Genomic DNA, 26,416 nt, shown 5'->3' on the forward strand with positions numbered 1-26,416 from the left:
TGCAAACTTCGACATTAAGCTTGATATACCATCATCAATATCATTTATAAATACAGAAAACAATAATGGACCTAACACTGAGCCCTGAGGGACTCCACTAATAACATTAGTCCACGACGAGCAGTGTCCATTGATTACCACTCTGTCTTCTCCCCCTCAGCCACCCCTTTATCCACAGCAGCAATTTGCCTCCAATGTCACACTGCTCCAATTTGTGTAGCAGTCTTCCATGTGCAACAGTATCAAAAGCCTTTCTAAGATCCAAGTATATAATATCAAAGTTATTCCCTGCATCCAGTTCCTTTGTGACTGCATCATAGTATCCAATCAAATTGGTCAGGCAAGACTTCCCCTTAACAAAACCATGCTGTGTCCGAGCTATAACTGAAGTCTTGTCTAAATGATCCTGCAGTGCTTCTTTAACTAGTGCCACCATTAATTTTCCTGGAACAGAAGTTAAACTCACAGGTCTATAATTACTTGTGTCAGCCTTTGATCCTCCTTTGTGAATTGGGGTCACATTTGCACATCTCCAGTCTGTGGGTACCTCCCCTGAGTCCAAGGAAGCTCTCATAATTATGGCTAAGGGTTTGCTTACTTCCTCTGCTGCCTCCTTTAATATAACTAGATAGATCCCATCCACCCCAGGTGCCTTTCTTGTGTTTACCTTCAACAATTTCTCCTCCACTTTACTCTCAGTTATTACAAGATTCTCTAGCTTACTGCTAGAGTTGAATACACCTCTGGCATTCCCCTCGCTAAATAACTCCTCATGTGTGAATGTTGATGCAAAATATTCATTTAGTTAGTTAGCTACCTGAGCAGGATCATCAACAGTTGACCCATCGATATCAAGTGGACCAATCTGATTCATCCCTTCCTTCTAGAGTTTACATAAGTAAAGAACTCTTTGCTGTTTTTCTTTGCATCCACTGCCAAAGATTTCTCGTAATCTGCCTTCGCCTGCCTAACCTCCTTTGTAACTTGGTTACAGATCAACTTGTATCTAACATAGGCTTCTGTGTCATGTGTTAATTTGTATGTATCCCATGCATGTTTCTTCTCTGTCATATGCCTCATTAGTTCATCTGACATCGATTTAGGCCTAAACTTTGAACAATATTTCTTAGTTGGTATGTAAAGCCTAGTAGCTTCCAAGATAAGTTCTTTGAATGCTTCCCATTTTGCATTTGCTGTTGGTAACATCATCAGTTGGTCCCACTGTATAGAATTTAAATACTGTCTCAGTCCATCGTAGTCGCCTTTACGAAAGCAATAACCTTTCCCTTTACCCCTAATGGTAGTTACCTCTTTGAGTAAATCCCACTTCAGCACACTGAGTGATCACTGCCACCTAGTGGTTCATTTATCTGCAGATTCTTAATGCATGAAGAATCACTGCTGATAATCAAATCAAGAGTATTACTCCCTCTAGTTGCCTCCCGAACATGCTGATGTAGAAAACAATCATCCAATAAATCCACAAAAGCCTTGCTAGTGTGTGAGTGATCAGCCCCCAAATTCCAGTCAATATCTGAGAAATTAAAATCCCCCAATTATAAGACTCCCTTGATTTACTGGCCCACTATTTCCCTGTACAGTTTCTTATTATACTCATCAGAGTCATTAGGCCTATAGCACACTCCTACTCTCAATTTTTATCTCCCAATGCTTATGTCACACCAAACTGACTCGACACTGCACTGTCCAGCGATGTCCACTGGCTTCACTTCCTTGGATTTTATGTATTTCTTAACTAATAGCATAACCCCTCCTCCCTTCCTATCCAGTCCATCCTTTCTGTAGACGTTGTACTCCCCAAATTCCAGTTCTGCATTCCTTATATCTGTGTGACACCACATCTCTGATATCCCAACAATATCTGCCTTTGATGTTTTGAGCAATACCTCAAATTCATCAAATTTATTTACTGAACTCCTAGCATTGGTGTACACGTAAGTATACATGCACTTATTTCTATTCTTAGCTACCCTAACACAACCCACATGTTTACTTGTACCGCAATGACTCCCAGCAGTCTCTGAAATATCCTGCATCTTGTTTTTCAGGCTTCTGCTCATTCCAATAGAAGCAGTGCAAGAATCTCTTTCACCTCTCCCAGTGGCTACTGTTAATCTATTCGTCTTTGTCTCCCCCCAAGCTAGCAATTTTCCGACCCACTTAACACTGCCTCGATAGCTTCAGCAAATATTCTTGCACCCTTTCTATTTAAGTGTATCCCATCCCTGTAGAAGTAATCTCTCCTGTTAACAAGTACAGTCCAGGCTGAAAAAAATTCTACCCCTTGAGCCTTGCACAATCTTTCCAGGGCCGAATTGATCGACAAGGCTCTCATCACATACTCCCTCCTATCGTGTCTGGGTAGAATTGCAGACACTTTCAAATTCAACCCTATTTCACAGCTTTTTTTCAACAGTGACCTGTACTTGTTAAGCAATTCTGCCGGTGTCCTACTCTTGATATCATTAGTGCCAACGTGTACAACTATATCACCTTTTGTGCCCTTAAAAGATATCTGATCTACAACGTCATCAACCTTTGCCCCTGGCAGACATACCCTGGTCCTGTTCCACCTATCCTCTGTTAGGCGGAACTGATACATCTGTTTGAGCTGCAGTAGAAACAGTTTCGAGTGCGAGCTGCATAAGAACAATTACTAGGCATGCTCAGCATAACCTGTCTACATGCCTCAGGAAGCGTCACTTTATTTTCTATTTTATGTATTCTTTCCTGTTATCCAGAGCTCACAAGTTTTGGGAAAGGCTGGATAGCTTCCTTTGCAGGTTGGACAAACAGGGATTCTGATTGAGCAATTCGCTTGAGTGTGATCTTTAGAGCCACAGATGGGACATATGGCTTCACCTCTACATGCCTACTCCAAATGATCATATTTCTGACATTTAAAGTAGCGAACGGGTTTCGGAATAAGGTCGAATTCAACAGTTTAGATAGCCGGCTTTAATTGAAGATGGTAAATCTAGAATGCTGAATGTCAGTATAATGGATCTAGTTGGATTGAGATTTCCATCTTTTTTCGTCATAATTCTTTTCACATCTAATACTTTTTGATTGCTGAGTTCCTGCAGTAGTTCTTCTCCGGTCACTGTAATTAGGTCCCACCGCTGATGACATGTTTTGATGAATTTAAGGTTTTGTGGGAAGTAATTGTTACTGCCAACCGAGCAAATGTTTGGTCTTTAACAGCCACTCAGAGTGTTTTGTAGTCGCTGTTTCAATCTTCTGATTGCAGTCTTTTCACCATTTTTGGTGATGGAGCAATAGACTCTAGATGTTTTTGAATTAAGAAAGGTGATAACTTGCAGACAGATTGGGTGGATAGCGAATGTATGACCAAGAAATTTGGTATATCTTCATGACAATGCACTTCCCTTCGAAACCTTTTTGGTTGGTTAGAGTCATGGTCTATGTCAGAATGTTCTGATCTTGAGCCCAAAGGCTCTAAAGATGGATGAGAGCTTGTATCCATGTTGGCTCCTTTAGCCCTGGGGAGTTTATATTTACCACCCAGGTTACCGGCCCCCGCCACGGGGAGGCAAGAGCAGTGCCGTTTGGTGGCCAAGCGTAAAGGTTAGCACAGTTAGCAAGAGCATTAAATTAAAGAAAAAGGTACTTTCCTTCTTCTAGGCTCACTTCTTAGCGCTTTTAAGAAAGTAGATCTACTTAACAGAAAGGTTGATTGATTAAGTAAGAGAGAAAACAATGAAAAGCTCAGTTGCAGTAGAGAAAAACAGTTCTTTAAACTCACAAGAATCCCTTGGCCATGGAAATGCTTGGCACCAGAGGCCTTAGAAGCATTGTGCAGAATTCTTAGCATCTAGTGTTTAACTGCAGAGCTGATCATTTGTCCATATTGTAAATAATGCCAACTACTCTCAGTCTCGGTCTTGTCTAAACTGATAGTAACCAGAATTAAGGTTGAATTTGGAAAATTCCTTTGCACCTTGTACACGGATGGATGATCACTTAATTTGGCAAGGAACTGGCCCTTACTCATCTCTCTATCGCAAACTGTTACATTCATTAGAAGTGAAATTACCACAGAGTTAATGTTCAACAACAACACAATTTTAAGCTCTTGTCTACCAATGGCATCTGTGCACCTTTGACAAGTAAAGCTTCAAAGTCCATTTCCTTACTTTTTAAAATTAATGTTGCTAAAAATAAACAAGGGTATTAGGTGGAGTAAGTGCACCTGAATTAAAGAGAAAAGATAAACCACAGGAATGTACGGAGCAAGGTCCTTCTGGTTGCAAAGAGGAAATGGGAGGAATAAATAGCCAGGTACATTTTCACCTGTATTAATTTACTTTCACATTGGGTACCTTCAGCTATTATCTATTACACTTTTCAAAAAATGGGACTTTGTTGTAAGATCCACAACAGGTGTTAAGGCAAGGCACTTCTGAGGCATAGTCCTCAGCGGTTTTTGATGCTACTGCCTAAATCAGGGGTGGGCAACCTCCGGCCCATGAATGTGGGTAATCTGGCCCGTGGTAGTTTTCAAAATATATATATTAAAAACAGTTGTCATTTGTTATAAATCTTTTTCAATTAGATGGAATTCCTGACATAAATTTTGACAATCCTCTGTGCATTGCTATTACAAATATCGATCCAGATATCAATTCACTGATAAAAATAAACAGTATCAAATCTTTCATTAAATATTTTTAAAATAATTTTTATATTTATGCAATTTGTTACTATAATTGTATTTTTGTGATTTTATCATGAATTTGTATTTTGTTTTTCTTATTAATAAAAATAATTATATGTACATGTATATATAAAAATTACAATAAATAACATAAAGATGCTTATGAAAATTTTTTCATTATACATCATTTTAATAATTCTAAAAATCATGGAAGACTAAAAAAAAAAAAAAAAATTGCCTCGTGTGTACCTCACAGACATATTATTTGGCCTGCCAATTATAAAGGTTGCCCACCCCTGGCCTAAACCATGACTGCTCCATGTTTTTGGTAACAAAATGGCAGTCCCTGGAATAATGCCCCACTCAATTACATGAGAAACAAGTAACAGGTTTTCTTTATTGAAGTAACGCTTCAGTGAGTATTACTACATGTATGGGACAATTAACTTTAATTAACAATTAATTAATGTGACAATTTAAATGTAATGTACATTTGTATCTAATTTTCCTCTAAGACATGAAATTTTATGTATATATATATATATATATATATATATATATATATATATATATATATTTTTTTTTTTTTTTTTTTTTTGTTTGCTTCCCCTTCATGCCAAGTTTGTTAAACCTACAAATGAAGAGGGGAGTGTTTTCAATATACTGTTCCAACAGTTAAATTCCACGCAAGGATTTAACACACCCCCAAATCAGAGAGCTGCTGCAAGATGATAAGTTCACACTCATGCATCAAAAAGAAGTAGAAGTTTGATTGGCATTCAAGGTGTTACAAACAACTTTAAGCATTTGTAAATTAAAGGACAAGAAGATTATCGGCATACTAGTTTCGAAATATTAGGCTGCAAATGAGTGGAAAGGTTCATTTTCTGCTGTTACCTCAAATGAAGGGTGTATCAGAATTATCATTCAAAAGTCTTTCAATAATGACAACATTCAGGCAATATCATTTCCTAAATCACTTTATAAATCACTTCCTAATTCATTTCACAAATATATTTGGTCTCAATTCTAAACTCAATGATGTCCATTTCCACTTGCAGTCTGTCAAACCCCATGTACTTTTTCTGACAGAATCTCAGTTATCGGTTGATTCAACTACTGCTCATCTTAGATGCCCAAATTATTCGCTGTATGATTCCTTTCGCCTCAAAGGTGGCACTTATGCATATGTCCATTCTGATATTCCCTGTCAGAGACTTGGCAATTTGGAATCTCCTCTCTTTGATCTTCTATGGCTTAAAATCTCTCTACCTCATTCCTCATTGTGTCAAATTCATCTGCTGTCTCTACCATTCTCCCAACTCCACTAATCACTTGGAGCTCTTTGACTTCCTCTCTTTGCAACTTGACTTTCTCCAGTCCAACTTTCCTAACAGTGAGGTAATTTTCCTTGATGATTTTAATGTACACAACTCCAGCTGGCTTCAGTTTTATAGTAACACCGACCCAGTTGATCGAGATGCTGAGGCTTTTGCAATTACTAATGACCTTGCACAGACCTACAAGAATACCAGTTCATTTACCTACAAGAATACCGGACAATCCTAATCATACAGCCAACACGCTTGATCTTTTTCTCCCAAATAACCCTTCTAAGTACACGGTCGAAGTGAGAGGTCCTTTAGGCACTTCAGATCACAACTTGGTAATTGTCTCTTCTCCAATGGAGCCTTTATCTCATGGCTATTCACAACCTCGTGTTGTTTGGCATTACAAGAATGCAAAATGGGATGACCTGCAAGATTTCTTTTCTTTGTTTCCTTGGTTGGATTACTGTTTCAAAACTTCTGATGTCAACGTTTGCTCAGATCGTGTCAGTTAAATTATTCTTGCAGGAATGGAATCCTTTATCCTACACTCCACTTTAAGATCTCGTCCTTTATATAAACCTTGCTTTTCCAATAAATGTGCTAAGGCTGTTCATCAAGAGAAGAATGTTGCATATCGTAATTGGCTTGTTTCTAATTCTTCAGTTTCATTTTCTGCCTACACCAAAGCTCGCAACAATTGTAAAGCAGTTATTAATCAGTCCAAACTGGAGTTTGAACAGGCTAAGAGTAGAAAACTTGCTTCTTGCCCCAATGGTAGCCGAGCATTCTGGTCTCTTGCCAAAGCTATTGGCCGCAACTTTTGCCCATCTCTGCTCCCACCTCTGTCCAAACCAGATGGTTCTGTTGTCACTTCAGCCAATGATAAAGCTGACCTGCTAGCATCCCATTTTTCTTCCAGCTCATGTATTAATGATCTTGGTAAAACACCTCCCACCATTCCCAACACGCTCCATTCAATGCCTCCTGTGGTCTTCCGTCAAAAGGATTTTGACGAATCTTGATGCTAAGAAAGCTCCAGGTCCTGATGGTATTTCTCCAAATGTTCTCAAAACCTGTGCTCCTGAACTTACTCCTATTCTTTGCCGCCTTTTTTCACTTTCTTATTCCAAAGGTGTTTTTCCTTCTGCTTGGAAATTTGCTCATATCCAACCAGTTCCTAAAAAGGGTGACAAATCCCTCCCATCCAATTATCGTCCCATTGCAATTACTTCTACTCTTTCTAAAGTAATGGAGAAATCAATTAACCACCAACTCTTAAACTACCTAGAAACCTTCCATCTGATCAACGATCGCCAGTATGGATTCCGCCAGTGTCGATCCACTGGTGATATTCTGGCTTATGTTATCCATTTATTGACAATTCAGTGGAAAGGTTCGGTGAAACACAAGTAGTTGCTCTTGACATCTCAAAGGCTTTCGATCGTGTTTGGCATAAAGGTCTTCTAAACAACCTTCTATCTTATGGTTTGTCAACTGTTTTTAGTAATTGGTTATCCAGTTTTCTCTCTGATCGCTCACTGAGAGTGATGGTAGATGGCTCTCTGTCTTCTAACCTCTCCACTAATGCCGGTGTCCTCCAAGGTTGGGTTCTTTCCCCCACTCTTTTCCTCTTGTATATTAATGATCTTCTTCCATTGATTGGAAATCCTATCCATAGTTTTGCTGATGATAGCACATTGCATTCCACTTTCTATTTTGAGAACCTTGCCCTGTTCAATCAGCTTCAACTTCTCGAAAATCTGCTACCAATTCCTTACATGCCGATCTTCAGGTAATTCTCCAGTGGGGCAAAGAAAACTCAGTTGATTTCAACCCTTCTAAAACTTTGTCTTATATCTCGCAAAAAGGATTCTTCTGTTCCTATGCTTATCTTTAGTGACACTCTGATTTCTAGGCAAAATGATATATCTCTTTTGGGGATTACCCTGACTTCTAAACTCTCTCTTGGCAAAAGCATATTACAAATATTGCTTCCTCTGCATCTAAAAAAACTTGGTTTTCTCTTTCGCTCTCGGCATTACTTTTCTTCCAAAGAGCTGCTCACTCTATACAACATTAGGAGAGACAAAAGTAAGTGTTTAAACAAGATAAGTGAGAGGGTGACCTCGATGCATTTGTCATTAGTGATTAGTGTGGTATCGACGAAAGCAAAACAGATTTCTGACATTTACAGGCAAAGACAAATGAGTAAGTTCGATAGACTTGAGGAACAAGCCATGACCAGGGGTAATAGTGATAATAATACTAATAGCAACTTTATCGTTAATATAAGTAGTAAGCAATTGACTGAAGATCAGATAGAAGTCTTAAATTTAGGACCTAAGTTTGCTATGGTTCCGCCCAAAGTACCCGTAGCAGAAATAGCTATGGGCGTTGAGAGAGCGGTAAGTACGTTACCTGTGTGCATGGCCAACGAAATTCGTGTAAAGACAGCAGCTATTCTAAGTCAAGCTAAGAAAGCTCCCCCCAATCTTAATACAAAGCAAAGACTAGCACTTAAGAGTCTCAAGCAAGAAGACAGTGTTGTGGTCCTACCAGCTGATAAAGGTAGAGTAACGGTGGTTTTGGATAAGGAGGCATACGTAAATAAAGCATTAGACTTGTTGAATGATGAAACAACCTATAAGATCATTCATAGAAATCCATTGTTGAACCTAGAACGTCAAGTTAATAGAATGGTGCAGAACTGGATGAAGTCTAACAAGATTTCCAAGGAGTGGTATTGGTCGTTACATGCAACAGGAAGCCAGATACCGAGATTTTACGGCTTACCAAAAGTACACAAAGTGGGCGTACCACTCAGACCTATAGTTTCGTTTATAGGTAGCCCCACGTATGTGCTATCTGGTTTCCTGGCCAAACTACTGTCACCATTAGTAGGGCTTTCTGAGTATAGTATCAGAGACAGCAAGGAGTTTGTGCAATTTATAAGAGGACAATGCATAGTAGAAAATGAAATTATGATATCCTTCGACGTGACATCTCTGTTTACACGCATTCCAATTGACCATGGGGTACGTTGTGCGTACATGGCCTTACAGAGAGACACCACCTTGAATAGTAGGACACAATTAAGCCTAGAGGATATATGTAAGGGAATAGAGTTATGTCTTTCAAGCACCACTATGGTGTTCTGCAACACCATGTACAAACAGGTTAACGGTGCAGCCATGGGCTCCCCCATCAGTGCGATCATAGCTAATTTAGCTATGGAGGGGCTCGAGGCAAGGTTATTCAATGATATGGTTCTCCCTATGCGTCCTTGGAAAAGATACCTTTTCAATTATTCGGAAGGGGAGTGAAGATGAGACATTGAATTTTCTTAACAGCTTCTCCCCGTTCATACAATTCGCCTGTGAGGTAGAAGAAGGAGGGGTTTTGCCGTTCCTGGATGTGTTGATCTGTAGAGAAGGCCAGTGTTTGAAAACAAAAGTGTTTAGAAAACCTATGTGCAAAGGCCAATACTAACATTACAACTCAGCTCAGGTCAACCATCACAGGAACAGTGTGATAAGAGCACTAGTAGATAGGGAAAAATCGCATTGTAGTAACTCAGAGGGCAGAAAAATAGAGTATAAGCGTGTTACGGTGGATCTTTTGAAGTGTGGGTACCCCCAGAGGCTCATAGAGAAATACATTAGTGGAGGGCAGAGCAGATGTGAGTCTTTCACACCGATAGCCACCGCATACGTTCCCTACTATCCGGGTTTAACCGAGCATATAGCTCGTATACTAAGGAATTACCAGACACGCTGTGTACAGCTCCCAGGTCAGAAGCTGCACACAGTCGTGTCACAGGTGAAAGACCACATCTCACACGAAAATATAAGTGGGGTCATATATAGCATCAAGTGCCCGGATTGTGGGGAGTGTTATGTGGGGGAAACAAAACGACGCCTCAAAGACCGTCTGGGGGAGCACACAAACGCGATAAGAAATTCGGATTATGGTAAATCCGCCGTAGCTGAACATTTTTGGGAGAAGCAACATCATATCTCCCCAGACGAAGCAGTCATCACTGATCGGGCGCATAGATTTTGGGACCGCAAGTGGCTCGAGAGCCTACAAATTAGTTCTATTGGGAACAATATAAATAGAGACAGGGGTACACGCATTCATCCCCTCTTTGAGGCGGTAATCCTTGGAGGGGATGAACGTTTTCGCCTGAAACGCTCCCGAGCCGCTTCCGGTTCCAACATGTACAGGAACAGTACACGTTTACGTGAGATGCACCGTGAACCTGGTGGTATTTAATGAGGCACCGCAGTATAGAAGTACACTGTTGAGGAAGAAGGCAGAAGCCTTTGAAAGCTTCAGTTATTTTAGCACTTTTAATCTAGTATACAGGCATACCTCGGTTAACGTTACCTCTGATAACGAAGCTTCGATATAACGAAGTCCGCAATTTCAAGCCACATTTAACATAAAAAAAAATATTTCAGTTTAATCACCTGAAATCTAAACAAACTGACGAAATTACGGAAACCTTTTGGGCTTCTCGTGGTTGGTTCGAGAAATTTAAAAAACGGGCCAGGGTTCATAGTGTAAAATTAACAGGAGAAGCCGCAAATAAGTTTTCAGAAAAACTAAAGGAAATAATTGAACGTGAAAATTTTCCACCAAATTTGGTGTTCAGTGTTGACGAAAGCGGTTTGTTCTGGAAACGGCTACCAACAAAAAGTTTCATTTCTATTGAAGAAAAACCAGCTGCTGGGTTCAAAGCAGCTAAAGACCGTTTAATGTTACTCTTTCGATCAAATGCCTCTGGCGATTATAAATTAAAATTGTTATTAGTTTACCATTCAGAAAATCCGAGGGCATTAAAAGGTAACATAAAAATGAATTTATCTGTAATATGGAAAGCAAATAGAAAAGCATGGGTTACCAAGGAGTTATTTACTGATTGGTTTGTTAACCACTTTTGTCCTGAAGTAAAACGGTATTGTCAAAAAAACAACTTTGAAGAAAAAGCTCTTTTGTTGTTAGACAATGCTCCGGGACATCTTACTGATCTTAACACGTTGGACACGTGCATTCCTGTCAAAGTTGTGTTTCTTCCAGCAAACACAACTTCCTTGATTCAACCATTGGATCAGGAAGTAATAACATCATTTAAAGCTTATTATCTGCGTCGAACATTAAGCAATTTAACTGAACTAGAGGATAAAGAGGAAATGACAGTTAAAACTTTTTGGAAAAACTACACCATTAAAAAGGCAATTGAAAACATTGATAGTTCTTGGAAAGAAGTCACTAAGAAATGCTTAAATGGAGTTTGGCGCAAAATATGGCCAGAAGTTGTACTAGAAGAAGAAAATAGCATCCAAGAAATTAGAAATTAAGTTATCCAGATGGCTCAATCAATAGGTTTCGAAAATGTCGATGAAGAGGATGTTAGAAATTTATTGAATGCAGAAGATGATGGTTTTTCAGTGGAAGATTTAGAAAACCTTGTTAGCAACGAAGACAAAGATAATGAAGACGAAGTTAAAGAAGTTCCTGCCGAAAAAGTGTTAACAAACAAAGATTTAAAAAGCTGCTTAAATGACATTGAAAACGTTTAAATTTTTTTTGTGAAAATGATCCTGATTTAGGAAGAAGTTTTATTGTTAAGCGATCAGTGTTAAATGCAATAACTCCGTATAGGCAATTGTTAAATGAAAGAGAAAAAAAAGCATAAGCAATCAACTTTAGACTCATATTTTAAAATGTGATTTCACTTTGTATGTAAGTTGAATGTTTATTTAATAAAACTTTTCTTTGTTCGAAAAAAAAGCTTTTCATTTTCTTTAGGTAGGAACGTATCCCTATTCTGGCCATAGTATTTTTACCACTGAAAACGAAGTTTCGCTTAACGAAGTAATTTCGTGGAACGCATCCTATTCGTTATTCGAGGTATGCCTGTATTTTATTGCATTTTAATTCAGTATTTTATTATCATTTTATTTGTACATTCACTGTAAATTACATTTGTTTTATTCTATCCTAATTCAGTATTTTATTATCAGTAACATTTTGTATAATCTTATTTTGTTGATCTACTGTAAATTTATTGTAAATTTAAACAAACTTTTTAAGATTTTGGTTTTCATTTTTACTTCAATGGTTGGTGAGAAACACTAAAAATTATAGTACTCTGTACAAATCGCAAATCCGCCCTGCCATGGAATATTGTTTCCACATCTGGGGTGGTGCCTCAGGCTTCTTGATTCCATTCAGAAGAGGGCAGTTAGGTTAATTATTGATTCATCTCTAACAGTCTCTCCACTCGCTGTCTCGGAGACGTACTGTTTCTGCTGCATGCCTCTTCTACAGATACTTCCATGGGCACTGTTCTTCTGAATTGGCTTCTATAATTCCTGCTCTCTCTTTCAAAACAGTCCGAACACGTGCCACCACCAGCCAACATCCATTTACTGTCCAACTTCAAACCCACAGAACCAACTTTTCATCTTCCTCGTTTATTCATTCAACTGTCGTTTTCTGGAACAACCTTCCGTCATACGTATTTCCTGAAAATTACAGTCTACAGAAGTTCAAGTCGAATGTCAACAAATATCTTCTTTCATCTTCTCAACCTCCAACCCAAGCACGGTACTAAGTACTATAGGTAGGGGCTCACATCTGGTGAGTATGGGCTTGGCACACCCAGGGTCCTGAGATGGATATCATCATTCTTCTCTTTCTTGGTAATTTCCTTTTACTTCTCTCTCTCTCTCTCTCTCTCTCTCTCTCTCTCTCTCTGGGTCACAGCATAAATAAATTTTTTTTTTGGCTTGTGCAGTATAAGCCTCAGGCTTCCTTGCACCTTATGGCTAATAATAATAATAATAATAATAATAATAATACCTCTCGTGTTTGGGAATAATAAAAAAAAAAAATCATCTAACAGAGATATTTTCAGTTTTTCTGATAGTCACAAACACTCAATGTGGGCACCGTTAGTCTAGTGCAAAATATCCAAACAATGTGTGTCTAGGTAGATGTTAGAGTTCACTGTTGATTCGACAAAGAAAAGAGTCCAATCACATGATCTTGAAACAAGCCACACCACACATTAACTTTGGGGCTGTCTCTAATGTGCTCTATCATGATGTGTGGGTTTTCTAATCTCCAGATTCGTACATTTTGTTTGTTAACTGTCCCTGAAACGTGGCTTCATCTGTGAACATGATTTTTTTCAGAAATTCATTATCCCTGTCAAACTATCAAGCAGGTGATTGCAAATTCTTACGGACCACCCCATCGTGTTGCATAATCGCTTGCAGCAGTTTCAATTTATAAGGGTGTAGCTTCAAACATTTTTGTAAGACCTGATGCATGATTGAATGAGGCAACTGGAACTGACGAATTGCACCTCGTGTCAACTTGTGTGGACTGCAAAGAAAGGCCTCTCGTATGTGCTCGACATTTTCAACAGACGAACGAGGCCACCCTGCACCTTTCTTGTGCTCAACACTTCCTGTATCTTTAAACTTTTTGAACCAAACACATATCAATGGTCTTGATGGTGGCATTCAGTTATAATGTCTTCTAAAATTTCATTGGACCTGCGTGTCAGATCTCATTTCGATAAACCATTCCAGCACTGTGCTTTCTCCTGCTGATTCATGGTGACTGACTGATTTGAGCTAATCGGCTGTTTCCTTGTGCTCCGTGCGACACAACATGTGCTTCCATCCACTGCCATCCACTGAATACCAGTGAATGGAAGCACATGTGCTTCCATCACTGGTATTCCATAAAGAAAGCCAACATGAGAACGAAGAGAAACGTCAGATAACTTACGCGGAAAATGAGTTTCCCGACACCGGACTCTAGCGCTGCTCGCTCAGTAAACAGACTGTAGGTGTTATCAGTCTGGAGCCGAAATCGAGAAGGATATATTGATTGACAGGTTGGCGTGACAAACAATGAAATGATTGGTGGTGGGTGCGACAAACAAGCTACTGTGTAGTCATTGGTTGGCATTATAATGTGTATTTATGAGTAAAGAATGGTGCAGAATAGTTTTGCAGTAAACAGGTAATAGTAGCAATGAATCTTTTAAAGATGGAAGAAAAATAAAACGTCAGTTGATTTTTTTGATGAAAACTAAATTAATAAAAGTTTCAGTTTGTTCATTTTTATGTTCTTCATTATATTTTTTTCTCATTATTAAAAGCAGATTTTTGGAGTTCATGAGTGTTTTTACTATATTGTTGATTTAGGTTTTGTTTACGAAAAAAGGAAAAGGTTTCTTTATTTTTCGTTATATTTCATAACCTAACCTTAAACGTTAGGTTAGGAAATAATAGGAAAAGAAAGAAAGATTCTTTATTTATATATATATATATATGTCCAAATTATATAAGTTAACGCAATGCAAGTACCTCATCATTTGAAAATTGATGTAACCATTCTCCAACCGTACCTCCAGCATACATGAAAAAATATGCAAAGTTACATAAAAATATATCAAATATTAGATAAATAACAAAATAAGCCCAACATGGGAACCCATTTTGTAGGAGACTTTGTCGAGGGCTAAACTCCTACAAAATAAAAACCCAAGTTAGACTGAGCCATCGGTTTCTGTTATCATCTGCCTGTATACCAATTCCAATATCCATAATAATGGATAATACAATTAATTTAGCATTAGGTTATAGTAAATACTATAAATCAGTATAAATCTGGCCGTCCAAAATGTGGGTTATGTCTAATCATAATTTGTACGAATACAGACTGGATGATATTTAGCCCGACCGATCGCTACAAAATTATAAGCACAACTGAGAAATATTAATAATTGTTGAACAATATGCAAAAAATATTTGTAGAAATAAGCTAATAAAGCTAACTAAAGGCGAACGGAAGTCAGAGTAGTTAAAGCAACAGTATCTCACTCCCCCTCGAATTACTCTAATAGTTCGTGAGATATGAAAAATTAAGGCAAGAGGATAGATAAAAGTAAAACAGAAAAGGAAAAGCATTTTATCAATATTACATCGGATTTAACCGGGAGTGTAAAATCCCAACCCTAATAGTAGGGATCCTGGTTAATAGTAAGAGCTGGTAAAAATATATAAAAAGCATGCCAAAAGCAACAGAAAAAGGAAAAGAGGAAACAGAATGGCTAGTTCCTAAGATAATTTACTATAATTTACTATAAAACCAAAGATCAAACATTATATAGTGGCAAACATTATGTGAGGTTTAAAACAAAGGAAAGAAAGCCATTAAACAACAATGGCGGGAATACCTTATATTCATTACCGTAGCCCAGGGTGGGAAAAAACTAAACGCCAGCAGCAAACGCACAGGACGTTTATAACTGCCGTGTATTCTACGCCACCTAAGATATGTCCAATAATAGCCAAGTATAAGATTAACAATAGTATGAAAGCGCCCTCTATCGTAAAGAAAACAAAACCAATATTTCTCAGATGTCGAAGAGAAATCTTAGTAAAAATGAATTAATTCCTACTGTAGAAACACATATAGGTACCACTTTTCTAAGGCGTAAGCTATATATAGCGTGTTTATACAGCAGTACCTAGTATGTACATGTTTATACAAAGGCTAATTAGTAAATAACTCGCTCCAAAGATCCTGATGAATACAACAGATAATAATTGTTTTAAAAAACAGAGAAATTATACCAGAGAATTTATACCAGATGATAATTCTTTTAAACAGAGAATATTTCAATATATATTATTATGCCTGATAACTTCCGTAGTATCCAATTGGTTTATATCTTCGTGGTATTGATTTAGTGCTATAGACAAAGCAGTACTCATATGTTTCATAATGAAATTTTGTGGGAAACCGTTATCTAATAAATTATGTTTAAGATCCATCAGTGCATCTATAACATCACTTTTATTATTACAGATGTATAATCTTCTGATAACTTGCGTCACTATTATATTTTTAAGGATACGTATAGAAATATTAGTACCCCAACTGGTTAGGTTTATAGTTTTGAAATTAAATTCTTTGCGTTTGTCGAAAATCTTGGTAGTTAGGTTGTTATTCTTATTATGAATGTCTATATCTAGATATGTAGCTTTACCCGAGTCACTCTTGTTAGTGACTTCTAGCACCAATTCCTGCGGGTAGTGTTTAACTGCTTCAGTATGAAAGTCATTATAGTTGAATACAATTAAGTCATCTATATATCTGAACATATTGATATCTTTAGTCAAGTTATTTTCAAAATGGTGTAGATATAGATTAGCCATAAGACATGAGCTACTTGCCCCCATAGCTATGCCAGTATGCTGTACGAAAATATTGCTACCATTATAAATGTAGCTGTTGGAAATACATAGGTTAAGTAGGTTATCCCAGTAATTACGTTGGCAGGGTAAAAAGTCGCTATATTCTGTGAAATAATTATTTAAAACCAATTTTAAACTATCATGCGGGATGCTAGTGAATAAGTTTTTGAAATCATATGTATTTATGTGTTTGATATTATGCTTATTATTCTTTATAAAGGTTAAAATGGGTCTATTATTATTAATAATCCTAGTGAAATTTATGTTATTGAAGATAATCTTAAGCAGATCAACTAGCTTACCATGCGGGACTTTTGAGTAGCTATTTCTACATGAAGTTATAAATCTGAAACTGGTAGGTGATTTATGAAATTTAGGTATCCCATACAAAAAAGGAAAGTTAGTGTTGCAGTTCTTAAGTTTTAACTTTTTTTGCATCGCTAGTAGCTTTTTGGTGATAGTACCAAGGTTACTGTTTGATCTAGCGTATGTAGTGCTGCTATGCAGCTCATTGTATAATAGTGAGGCATAGAATTGTTTACAGATAAAACTATAATTATTAGCGGCCTTGTCTATGGTAAATATAGTAAATAATTTACAAGATATATTTATCTTGTTTATGATAAATATATCTTGTAAATCCTTTAATTGTCTTTTGATTAATTGCATGTTATATCTTTTGCTATCTCTATTGGTAAGTTGCTTACTATGTAAAAGCTTCTTACTTAAATGTTGCTTAAGTTCACTGATAGTAAGTACCAGCCAATTATAGGTCTCTAGTGGTAAATTATACTTATATGCAAGTTTAAGGCAAAATTGCATAAGGTCGGAGTGTAATTGTTTGTTAATATATTTAGCAATAGGACTAGTGTTCGGTCTGTATTTAAAACCATGGGAAAGTACTGTTCTCAGATAATGTTGCTGAATTTAATATTAATATATATGTTTTCAATAACCTGTTTATTACCTAGCCGATATTTAAAGATATCCTTGAGTAAGTGGTCTAGATGCTGGTTACGGTGCACTTATGTCAAGTTAATTTTTTCTAAGGCTTTAAGCTTGCTATGCTTTAGTCCAAATGTTATATCATGTATGCGTTTTATATTTATATTAGGTTCGTCCCATGTATTCAGTACTTCAGCAAATCTGCCCAAAATATGCTTAGTACGTATTGGATTGCTTTGGAGCGAGTTATTTACTAATTAGCCTTTGTATAAACAGGTACATACTGCTGTATAAACATGCTATATATAGCTTACGCCTTAGAAAAGTGGTACCTATATGTGTTTCTACAGTAGGAATTAATTCATTTTTACTAAGATTTCTCTTCGACATCTGAGAAATATTGGTTTTGTTTTCTTTACGATAGAGGGCGCTTTCATACTATTGTTAATCTTATACTTGGCTATTATTGGACATATCTTAGGTGGCGTAGAATACGCGGCAGTTATAAACGTCCTGTGCGTTTGCTGCTGGCGTTTAGTTTTTTCCCGCCCTGGGCTACGGTAATGAATATAAGGTATTCCCGCCATTGTTGTTTAATGGCTTTCTTTCCTTTGTTTTAAACCTCACATAATGTTTGCCACTATATGTTTGATCTTTGGTTTTATAGTAAATTATCTTAGGAACTAGCCATTCCGTTTCCTCTTTTCCTTTTTCTGTTGCTTTTGGCATGCTTTTTATATATTTTTACCAGCTCTTACTATTAACCAGGATCCCTACTATTAGGGTCGGGATTTTACACTCCCGGTTAAATCCGATGTAATATTGATAAAATGCTTTTCCTTTTCTGTTTTACTTTTATCTATCCTCTTGCCTTAATTTTTCATATCTCACGAACTATTAGAGTAATTCGAGGGGGAGTGAGATACTATTGCTTTAACTACTCTGACTTCCGTTCGCCTTTAGTTAGCTTTATTAGCTTATTTCTACAAATATTTTTTGCATATTGTTCAACAAAATTTTTCTACATATTTTTCAACAATTATTAATATTTCTCAGTTGTGCTTATAATTTTGTAGCGATCGGTCGGGCTAAATATCATCCAGTCTGTATTCGTACAAATTATGATTAGACATAACCCACATTTTGGACGGCCAGATTTATACTGATTTATAGTATTTACTATAACCTAATGCTAAATTAATTGTATTATCCATTATTATGGATATTGGAATTGGTATACAGGCAGATGATAACAGAAACCGATGGCTCAGTCTAACTTGGGTTTTTATTTTGTAGGAGTTTAGCCCTCGACAAAGTCTCCTACAAAATGGGTTCCCATGTTGGGCTTATTTTGTTATTTATCTAATATTTGATATATTTTTATGTAACTTTGCATATTTTTTCATGTATGCTGGAGGTACGGTTGGAGAATGGTTACATCAATTTTCAAATGATGAGGTACTTGCATTACGTTAACTTATATAATTTGGACATACCTAATGTCCGATGTAATGTTCTATCGTTTGATGGCATTAATCGGTTAGTTCTATATGTAACTTTTTATTTTTATTTTTATATAATAGTAACACTTAATATATTTATATCTTACATTTTAACACTAGTATATTTGGATTATATATATATATATATATATATATATATATCTGATAATTAAAATAAATATGATATTTAAAATAAAAACATCAGCCAGTAGTACGGCAATAATACAGAGCGAAACGAAACGCAAAATAATATAAAATAAACAAACAGGGAAGGGAAAGTAGAGATAATAGGACCAAAAGGTAGTCGATAATCCCCTGTATAATTTAGTCAATTAAGTCATTAAACCCAATTAATAAAAAATGATGTAAATTTAAAATAATGCCAATTATAAATAATTTTAAATTTACATCATTTTTTATTAATTGGGTTTAATGACTTAATTGACTAAATTATACAGGGGATTATCGACTACCTTTTGGTCCTATTATCTCTACTTTCCCTTCCCTGTTTGTTTATTTTATATTATTTTGCGTTTCGTTTCGCTCTGTATTATTGCCGTACTACTGGCTGATGTTTTTATTTTAAATATCATATTTATTTTAATTATCAGATATAATTAGGCATCATGTGGAGGATGTGCATTTGCTGCCTCTAATGATAGCTACATAGCCATATTTATTTATTTTTATTACTTTTGCCTAACTTTTACCTCACATAATATATATATATATATATATAGTGAATAGCTATTGACATTATGGTACATGTGTATCTGCACGAGTGTCTTTAAAAATAAAAGTACAGTAATAAAAAATTAATATTTTGTTAATAAACGATTTATGCTCTAGTCCACCCATGATTCTAAAGAGAAAAAAGGTTAGGTTACCCCTTCCACTTACTTTGGGAGGGGGGTTCAAGCTCCCATGGGATTCAAGTGGAGGCAACCTGACCTTTTTTCACCATTATGTAAATGCATTCATTAGGACAAGTTACAGGCGCCTCCGTAGCCAGGTGGGAAGGAGCAGCAGAGCGTAGCACACACTTCTTGATTAAACCGGGGTTCGAGCTGGTCACCTCCAAATACGAAGATGCGGAAAGGTCATGGGATTACCACCGCATATCCCCGGAGCAATATGGCCTTAGTTGCTAATGCTCCTAAAAACTAAATAACAAACAAACAAACAGGACAAGTTACCATTAGTGCTGAGTGCTAATAAACCGATGTTATCATGCGTTGTCTTTGCGCACCAATCAGTATATCATTTGCCACGCCTACTTGTCAATCAATATATCGTTCTCGACTTTCCTCCAGACTATAACACCTACCGTCTGTTTACCGAGTGAGCAGCGCTAGAGTGCCGTATCGGGAAGCTAATTTTCCGCATAAGTTATCCAACGTTTCTCGTCGTTCTCGTGTTGGCTTTCTTTTTCTTCGCAGTTTTTCCACAAGATGAAACCTTCAATGTTGTTCTATGACTCCCAAATAAAATTTTATTTACGATAAAATTTGTAAAGATAATTCTCATACACCCTGTATGTTCCACAGAACCTTGGATGAAGGTGAAAGGTTTCACCAAGTGCTGGAAATAATTGTTGGCATTCACTCATGTCAACTGGATGGACTTCCTTAGATTTTATGTTTTTTATTAATTCACAGCATAATCTCTTCTCCCTTTCAATCCTGTCTATCCTTTCTGTACACATTGTACTCCTCAAATTCCAATTCTGCTCTGCCTATTTCCCAAGCTAGCAGTTTTCTGACCCACCTATTACTATGGAAAGAGAAGCAGTACCAATGTGTGATCAAACAATATATATAAATCCTAGTGAGGTTTTTTTTTTTTTTTTATGAGAACCCCAAACACGAAAGGCATCAAAACCTATAGTACTCAGTACCGTGCACGGGTTGAAGGAGAAGTATGGGGAGGGGGGGGAATGCCGGAAACTTTGCTCTAGAGACTAAACATGGGTTTCACCACTTCAAGCCTCCAATAAGCAAAGTGGTGGTATTTCACCGGTTGATGAAAGTCATCTACCACCTGGTGAATTCCTTTCTGGATCCCTTTGTACTACTTGTTAGCCAAGGAGAGCTGTAAAATACAACTGGGAATATACAAAAGTAGGAAAAGTTAATTATTTTAGAAGATACTGAATAGATTACATTACAATTGCTCAGAGCTGGACAGGACAGTAGCCAACAAACAATTGCTAATCTCTCTCGAAACTCTGTCACAATCAAGAGGTGCAAGTTGATAGGACATATCAAGAGCTACTTTTCTTTCTCTGACAAACAGAAATCTTAATGTCACTGCAGCTGCCATTAGTGAGTGTTTGTAGAAGTATTCAGGGACTGATTTGCATGTTGTGTGGGCTAAAAATATTGGAATAAGTCACAGAGAAAAACCTTTCTCCCTTTGCTTGAAATAATCTAACTACAGCCTCAACTGAAACTGAACCCAGATCACTCCAAATGAGTGGTAGGCTGCAAAGCATCATACCGACTAAGCTGCAACAAAGGACATTTCATTTTATTTGGGGGAACCAGTAACCTAGATGTCCCCTAGGCTCTCGCCCATATGAGTCTAATTCTCATCTGTATGTAACAACCAGAACATCTAGTTGGTTATTAAATTCAGAATATAGACGCTACTCAGGTCACCCAAACAGAACAAAACAAATAAAGTGATTCATTCAGTTTCAACTATTTAGCCTGGTAGTGAGGAGAGGCCATCAACACCCTCACCACAAGGAGGTAGGTCTCTAATATCTAAACTCTTAACAAAATTAAGAACATAACACAAGAAGTTCACTCAACTAGACGAGCTAACATAATAAAACAACATAACAATTCTTACTTCAGCACCATTTGGTGCCATCTCATGAGATGGCATCTACTTAAGATACTCATAATTCACAGTCACATGTAAGCTTGCAGTAAGAACCATCACCTACAACTGACTACATAATCACTTACAGAACAGCAACAAGGCAAACATCCTACTAGGAGCTTGCACAAGCAGGAAAACCTCCCAACTTTCAACATGATAAGAGCTAAACTGCATCACCATAGAAACAATGCACCCCACCACCAATATGAGCGACACAGACAGACAGTCTGGTCTATAGAGTTATACAGATTGAGCATGCCAACTGCTAACTCCATAACCCTCCACCACACAAGCACACTGGATTCCTCAACCATAGCCAGTCCTCCATTTCACTGAATCAAATGCTCTGTTATATTCTGGATAGTTTTATCCATGGCAGTGTAGCCAGTGGGGACCTTCCTTCTCCAGCAATTCACATACCTAGGTGGATCTTCTAATTTAAGGCACATCCTAATTGCATGTTCATACCCTCCAAAATGGATGCAGAAAACATCGCCCCTGCAGGGTCTGGCCACGTGACCAAAATCCATACATCTCTAACACTGAATGGGTGCCAGAAGGTCCCTAACCTTGTGCAATGTCCAATCAATGTAGCCTTGCACACAATTTGTCAGTATCCTCCTTATTGTACCAGTCACCTGGATCGCAAAGTTGAAGGTCAGTCTATCATGCACCTTATTCTTACTGCAAGTATTGCAACTATCTAATATTTTTAGATTATTTATTTTTCCTAGCCATTAAAGCATAGCTTAACAGGAAGCATATCAGAAAACTTAACAGAACAATTAAATAGAATTATATTAATCACATTTAAATGTTGAATTTTATGTCAACCTTTGTAATATCTTTTTCAACTAATTTGAAATTATCCATTTACTGTTTTTCTTTGTAAGCGCCTAAACAGCTATTTCCCATTAAATCTTCTTAATTGGTACAAAAGCAATGAAGTGTTTTATTATTAGTAGTGGCACACAATGCAAGAAAGCTTATAAAGCATCAATCCAAAAAAAAAAAAAACACCCACATCACCAGTCCATCTCCTCCAATAATTTGTCTAGTTTTTCCTTGAATTTATTCAAACTGCTCACTTCCCCAACAACAGATGGAAGTTTGTTCCAACAATCAACCACCCACTGGCTGAAGGCAAACCTCCACACATCTATCCTGCAACCATCCTTCTCCAATTTGAATTTACCACACGAGTGTAGTCTGAGCACTGTAGTTTTTGTTACAATGAAATGCCTGATCTTCGAAGGACGCAGACAACTTAAAGTCTGAAGGAAATCAGTGGTAGTAACAGTATTATATATAATTTAAGAAAATCAAAAATACTTACTTCTAGTAAGAGAGGAACAGAAGGAACTGCTATGCTCACTGCATTATTAGATATTACTTTTAAATCTTTCAGCAGAATTTCTTCTACAGTAAGACCTGTAAGTAATTCATGAGTGAATACACCTTCCAATAAGGGAAGATGATTAAAATGAATATAAAAAAAAAAACAACAAAGCAGAGTTAAAAAATTAAAATTTCAGAAAAGCTTAGAAATAATTTCTAAAGATTTAAATTAAAGTTATTCTTTAATTGTATAGTAGTGAATTTTCACATATTTATATTTGTACAATATAAAGCCTAGCTAGAGGGTTCCAATGTTTTATAAGTTAAAACAGGAGCTAACAGTTATTTGCTTTTGTCCCCTTCAAAATAGTTCCCTAGGGCAATTCTACATGAAGTCATTCCTTTGTTCCATAACTGGAAGCATTTGTGGAACTCATTTACTGATTTTGGTGGCCTCATCGTATGCTGATTTCCTCCAAAGACTCAAAATGTACCCCTTTCAGCTTAGTTCTGATATTTGAGTATAGAAACAAGACAGAGTCAAATCACAAAAATATAGAACTGAATGATCAGTTTTTTCCAGCTCAATTTGACTCACTCATAAGGTAGTGAGAATCTGTACACTATCATGATGTTATCTTTTCTGATGTTATGTTAAAATTACTGATTAGCAGTTTGAACAAATTCTAAATGTACTAATATCTTAGCATAACCAAAGAAAATGGTCTAGAATTTTGATTTGCTCATCCTTGCTTGTGTGTGTGTGTGTGTGTGTGTGTGTGTGTGTGTGTGTGTGTGTGTGTGTGTGTGTGTGTGTGTGTGTGTGTGTGTGTGCCATGGTGAACTGTCTTCCACTGTTTGCACTGCCTTTTTGTCGAGAGCATACTAATTATACAGTAAGCCCTTGTTATAATGCGGTTCGATTTATGCTGATCCGCTATAATGTTGTTCTTATATTATAACCCATATCTCACTATAGTGCTGTCGACTTCACTATACCACTCTTTTACCAACATACAGATTGAATTTTTGGCATGTTTAATGAAAACGTTTCATCTGATGTAGTCGATAGTGTGAGAATGAATAGCAAAACAGCATTAAAAGGTTTCCCAAACTTGAGAAATTTTTTCGTGCTAATTTAATTGCAGTGCAATGACTTGTTACATAGTTCCAAGATCAACTGAAAAAATTATCAAGTTAAGGAATATGCAGTATTGCTTGTAATATCTGCATTATATGCATTTATCCAAAGTCTAGTCATAACTCAGTACAGTGTTAGACATGGTCCATAATAGACAGTTACTCGAACATTGTATCATAAGTTTAGTTGCAAGGCAGTTACATTTTTGAAGAGTTAATAATGGTGAATAAGAATGAAAATGCAACATCAGGACATGATACGAAGACAGTAAAGGTAAGAAAAAGATTTAGTTTTAAAATTAAATTATACGTTTTGAAGCCAATCGATTCCGGTCAACAAGAAGTGGATGTATGCAATAATTTAGGACTGGCAGGTTCAACTGAAAGAACAATTATAAAAAATAAAGAATTTTAGCATTGGAAAAGACAGTTGTTCCACTACAGGCAAATAAATTGACTAAGAATAGGTTGGCTATTATGATTGAAATGGAGAGATTTCTAAATAACTTTACTGAAGATAATATCCAACCCAGAATTCTGTTAAGTTAAATTATTATTAAAGAAAAAGTGATTAGCTAACATGAAGATCTGAAGGAAGCTCATCACAAAAAAAAAAGTGCAACCATTTAACGCTAGTAAGGGCTGGTTCGATAGATTTAAAAATCGCTATAACCTACACAGCATAGCAATCCAGGGAGAACCCGCAAGTGCAAATCAAGAAGGAGCAGAAACTTTCAAAAAAGAACTTGTTAAAATTATTGAAGAGGGGTGTTATACTGCTCAACAAGTTTTAACATAGATGAAACAGGACTTTTTTGGAAACAAATGCCTAAAAGAAGTTTCATATAGAAAAAAGAAAAAAAAACATGCCAGGCTTCAAAGCAGCGAAGGATCGGTTGACTTTGCCGGTTGGTAAAGCTGTGGGGGATTACTAAATCAAATCTACCTGCAATTTGGAAGGCTAATATAAAAGCTTGGGTAACAAGGCCTCTTTTTGTTGATCAGTACTCTGAATTCTTCTGTCCTGCAGTGGAAAGATATTGTGCAAAAAATAACCTTGATTACAAAGCAATTCTGATCATGGACAACACGCCAGGACATCCAAGCAAAGAAAGCTTAAAAGAAGAACAATCATATAAAATTTTTTACATACTTCCAAACACTATATCTCTGATCCAACCAATGAACCAAGGTGTTATTTGCCACAATTAAAGCTTACAACATAAGGAACACCTTTTCCCAAGCTATTAAAAGGAGTTGTAGAAATCCTACAACATTAAAATTGCCATCTACAACGTTTCAAGTGCCTGGGATGAAGTGACTCAGAAAACCATGAATGGAATGTGGAGGGAAGTTTGGATGTATTGCATAAAGGATTCCCAAGAATTCTGTTGATTTGGTTGAGAATGTTAAAGTGCAAATTGTTAAGCTCTGAAAAGAAGCAGAATTGGACGAAATTGACAATGACAACATAAAAGAGATGATTGACAATGACAGGGATGGCCTCTCTAAATGACAAAAGAACAAGTGTGCAATTAAGGAAGAAGATGAACAAGATCCTATAGAGGAAGAACTGATAAAGTCACTGACTGCAAAAGGACTTAATGAAACTTTCCTTTCTGGATGTTCTAGTGTGATGCATGGGCCCACATTTGAGAACTTCAGTCTATCATAAGCCAATGTGTACTGGCCAATTCACCAACTACATTTTTTTTTTTTTAGGAGTATTAGCAACTAAAGCCATATTGCTCTGGGAATATGCAGTGGTCATTCCCTGACCTTTCCGCATCCTCCGTATTTGGTGGTCATGGGCTCAAACTCCCGCCTAATCAAGAAGCTTGTGCTATACTGCTCCTGCCCACCTGGCTATGGAGGCGCCTGAAAAAAATGTGTGATTATTTCCAGGAGAACGACCTTGACATGGAATGAAGTTCCAAGGTAATAAGAAATTTAAAGAAAGAAATGAATCCCTACATATTTTGTAAAACGAGAACAGGGATAAAGTACAACACATTTTTCAGTCCAAATTTCAGATTAATAAATTCATGATTTTAAATGGCATTTTAAGTTTAATTTTGATAAGTAATGTATTATTTACCACATAATTATATACGTATGCAATACTGAATATTCTATATGTACAAATTTTCGAATATTAAATATTTTAACCGATATTTATGCATCTTTTCACTACCATTTATTATTAATTAGGAAATATCCTACGGCATATACTGCAACTCACAAATACATGTTACCTTACGGGAATGTAGTACTCGCTTAGAG

The 26,416-nt window shown here is 36.7% G+C and overlaps 1 protein-coding gene across 1 annotated transcript in view; it reads right to left on the reverse strand.

Annotated features, from left to right (window-relative positions):
- LOC150090874 (uncharacterized) overlaps positions 1-26,416 on the reverse strand; it is a 628,907-nt gene that overhangs the window by 447,874 nt on the left and 154,617 nt on the right. The window contains exon 7 of the mRNA XM_090375379.1: positions 22,992-23,086. Coding sequence (XP_090231505.1) covers positions 22,992-23,086 — 95 coding nt within the window. The remainder of the gene's footprint in view (positions 1-22,991; positions 23,087-26,416) is intronic.

Source organism: Mastigoproctus giganteus, chromosome 1 (genome assembly GCF_048544385.1).
Source record: "Mastigoproctus giganteus isolate SK-2022 chromosome 1, ASM4854438v1, whole genome shotgun sequence".
Classification (NCBI taxonomy): domain Eukaryota; kingdom Metazoa; phylum Arthropoda; class Arachnida; order Uropygi; family Thelyphonidae; genus Mastigoproctus; species Mastigoproctus giganteus.